At 29.9% G+C, this 4,077-nt stretch overlaps 1 protein-coding gene across 3 annotated transcripts in view; it reads left to right on the plus strand.

Moving 5' to 3' along the window:
- The window catches only part of LOC106470913 (protein lifeguard 1-like), a 32,792-nt gene that overhangs the window by 14,636 nt on the left and 14,079 nt on the right, over positions 1-4,077 (plus strand). For all 3 annotated transcript variants that reach the window (XM_013931490.2, XM_022399546.1, XM_022399547.1), the window contains one exon: positions 1,724-1,761. In XM_013931490.2, the coding sequence (XP_013786944.1) occupies positions 1,724-1,761 (38 nt within the window). The remainder of the gene's footprint in view (positions 1-1,723; positions 1,762-4,077) is intronic.

Consider the following 4,077-nt stretch of genomic DNA (forward strand, 5'->3'; position numbering starts at 1 on the left):
CAACACCACACCTAAGTAAACTAGTAAATACAACACCACACCTAAGTAAACTAGTAAATACATCACCACACCTAAGTAAACTAATAATTACATCACCACACCTAAGTAAACTAGTAAATACACCACCACACCTAAGTAAATTAGTAAATAATGATAATGAACACTAATAATGTAACACATACCACTTATGTGTCAAACATTGTGTAGATGCCAACAAAACATAGTGTGTTATCAATATAAATCAACTAACAATAACATCATCATCACTTATAAATCATCTGCAGTTATGCGCGCAATTATCAAGTCAGTCGTCACAAACAATTTTTTATTTTTATTTTTGCATTGTAAAATCATTGTTTAATGATGCTCGATTATATAACAGAAGTAAAACACTGCAGTTGTGGAAATATAAGCTAAGTATGTGCAGATGCAATGGCCATACAAATATAGCTCAGGAAAGTTGGAGTATAGGTACCTATGAATAGCTACTGTGTTCAAAAAATCCAGTGTCAAATCTTTTGTCAGATGTTAATATACAGTTCACAAGAAATAGGTGTGTTTATTTCAAGTATATATTTAAAAAAAAAATTTCTTTCCATAGGTTTTTAAATTAGAATCTTGACTGTTATATTTCTTCTTTAAAAAAATATATTATAGTTAACAGCTTTGTTTTATAACTTACTTTAATGTTCATGCCGTTTCCAATAATACGTGATATATTCTTAAAAATATACCCCTTGATTATGACTTGCTAAATTTTAAAGGTTTAATTTATCAAATTCCTACCAAAATAGAGCAAGTCCATTTGAGCAACATAGCACAAAAGAAGTAGGTTATTATTATGAAGCTACTTACCTTTATCAGCCAAATATAATGTATGATTTAATTTTCAGTAGTCAGCTGTAAGTTACTTTTGTAATCTCTCCTTAGCACACTCTTTGTTCTTATAGTGATGATAATAGTATAATATGTATAGTACTAATGATTACAGCAATGAAAATAACAGAGCTTCAAAATATAAAGTTACTAAATTTAGCCTAGCTTTTGCAAACTAAAAAATGTATAGCTTATTCCTGAAAGATCGAATTTGAAATTAACACAAATAAGTTTATTTTTCTAGTAAAAATATTAAAGAGTTTGTACTTAGTGATTTCTTGGTAACATAGAAGTTGATCTTGTATGGGTGGTGAGTAAGTGGCTGTTACTTGTAAGTAGAAGAGTGGGAAATGATTATCAACACTACACCAGAAATGTTGAATCTACAACTAAATGTATGAATAATAGTAAATCGGTGGAACTCTTTTAATAGCTTTAAAGACCAAGTTTGTAATCTACAACTAAATGTATGAATAGTAATAACTCAGTGGAACTCTTTTAATAGCTTTAAAGACCAAGTTTGTACGTATACAACTAAATGTATGAATAGTAATAACTCAGTGGAACTCTTTTAATAGCTTTAAAGACCAAGTTTGTAATCTACAAATAAATGTATGAATAGTAATAACTCGGTGGAACTCTTTTAATAGCTTTAAAGACCAAGTTTGTAATCTACAACTAAATGTATGAATAGTAATAACTCAGTGGAACTCTTTTAATAGCTTTAAAGACCAAGTTTGTACGTATACAACTTTTAAGTTATACTGAATATTTTTTTATAAGTTTACAAGTTTCTTGCTTTGTTGGTGGAATTCGTTTTAATTTTTACACTTTCTGTTGGTTCCAGACTGTCTTAGAATCTTTCTTGCTGGGATTTGCAGCAGGGTAGGTTAGAGTATTTGATATATTGGAAATGGTACTTTTATATTCACACTTCTAGTGAAATTATATATATATACAATAATTATAAATAATTTTTTTTTGCTAAGCATTCCAATAAACATGGACTAACTCTTTTGAAACTCAACTAACTCTATAATGAAAGTATAAGGTTGAATTAACTTTTTACTATTATGTTGTAGAGTTGTGTGGAATATTTGGGGTATGAAATTAGGGACCTTTTCTCATTAGAACAAGTTGTGGAACTGTCAGTTGGGGGGAGGGATGTCTCTTTGACTACGATCAACTTATATTGTAAATAGGTATGCGACTCTTGTGAAAGTTCTTTATAAAAATGAAACTAGTTAATGAAATAGTTTTAAATTTGACTTGAAAGTTCCTAAGATTATGTAGTTTTAGAAAAATAAAATATTTAATTTTGATTTTTTTCTACTATTTATAATAAAACATTTGTTATTTAATGTAGTTTTTGCACTCAAACTCTCAATAGTTCACATGCAATGTGATTTTCATTTTGAGTATAAAAATATTATTTCTTATCTCTTAGTTTCACATTTCATTTGTATAATCTCTAAAACCTCCTAAATGAATATCAAAAGTTTTTTAAGGTAAATGTTTATATTTTTTCCCTTTTCTCTATTATAACATTAACTCCAGATATCATCATCAATGTACAATGCAATGAAATGTTTAAAATTAAGAAATGGAAGTATGTAGATACCTTTTAAATTTTTTTAGAATAGATTTCAAAATTCTTTTTGTCATATGCATAATTTCACGTCTTTATCTTTTCAACTGTAGTTTCTTTTTAATTTTCCTTTCCAATTCTTTGTCTTTTATTCAGTATCCCATCACCGTCCACGTGTCCCCGCGGTGCTCTGTTGTTGTTATAGGGTGACTCTCCTGTACAAATTTTGAACTTAACTTGGTAAAAATCTCATGATGTGCAAATAGGGGTTTAAAGGGTCTCCTCAGTCAAAGGGTTAAGATGTTCATTTTCAAGAAGGCTACATTTGGATGATAAAAGATGTACATAGATATTTCATATACAAGTCCAGTTACCAAAACGTATAAACAAGTGTTAATAAATAACCAAAAATGTTATTGTTTAAGAGTAGTTTAATGCTAATCTCAGAAGGCACGAGATAATTTCTGAGACTGTCACTCTCATGAGAGATCTTAACAATCTTTAATTTTGAGGCAAGCTAGTATAATTCTATGTATAGTATGTAAATATGTCTGTAACCATTTTTATATCATAGAAAATGAATAGAAGTCTCTTCAGGAAATTTTTCAAATTTCTGTGCATGTAATTTCTACTTCATGTTAAATATCTTTAGAGAACAGGATGCACTCGGCTGTGAACTATGCTAAAGCCTGCTCTTAGGTAGTCACTCATGATCAGAGCTAATGCAGATGTATCTACTTTTGTTTGAGGCTAGTAAAGAAGATTAATCATTACTTACTTTTTCACGGTGTATCTTGTGCTGGACAAATGCAAAAATAGACGGTCAGGAAAGTCTCCCTTCCACTTTAACGTAATGAGTAGCATCTTGAAGTAATTGGCGTGACCTCCTAACTTAGGATTAGAGCATATTTCCAATTAAAGCTAATGCTCAATCGGAATGTATCTTGTCCTAGTCAAGTGAAATTGCCTCTGAACTTTAGCCATGTACTGTAGCCACCACAGATAGCCAATTTGAGAGTTAAAAAAGTCTGCAGCCACCACAGATAGCCAATTTGAGAGTTAAAAAAAGTCTATCTAATATAACATTTTGTACAGACTTTATAGCACAGGCTTTATTCGTTATTAAAATTTTGTTATTTTTTTTATAAAAGGCTTTTTTGTTCAATTTTTTTAGTTTATATATTTGAGCCATTTTTAATTAGAACTACAATTTTGAGAATCTCTTGTCATTGTGGTGCTTGATTTCCTTATATTTTGGCCTATCATATCTTAGAATACCACAGTTGCACAGGGTTAGAACAACAGTAGTTTGTTACACATTACACCAAAATAGATTGAAATGAAAAAAAGGACTTAAAACTGTGTAGCAGAATGACGAGAAGTTGCAAAATGAACATAACTATGTAGCAGAATGACAAGAAGCTGGAAAATGAACATAACTGTGTAGCAGAATGATGAGAAGTTGCAAAATGAAAATAACTGTAGCAGAATGACGAGAAGTTGCAAAATGAACATAACTATGTAGCAGAATGACAAGAAGTTGCAAAATGAACATAACTATGTAGCAGAATGACAAGAAGTTGCAAAATGAACATAACTATGTAACAGAATGA

Source organism: Limulus polyphemus, unplaced genomic scaffold (genome assembly GCF_000517525.1).
Source record: "Limulus polyphemus unplaced genomic scaffold, Limulus_polyphemus-2.1.2 Scaffold4288, whole genome shotgun sequence".
NCBI lineage: Eukaryota > Metazoa > Arthropoda > Merostomata > Xiphosura > Limulidae > Limulus > Limulus polyphemus.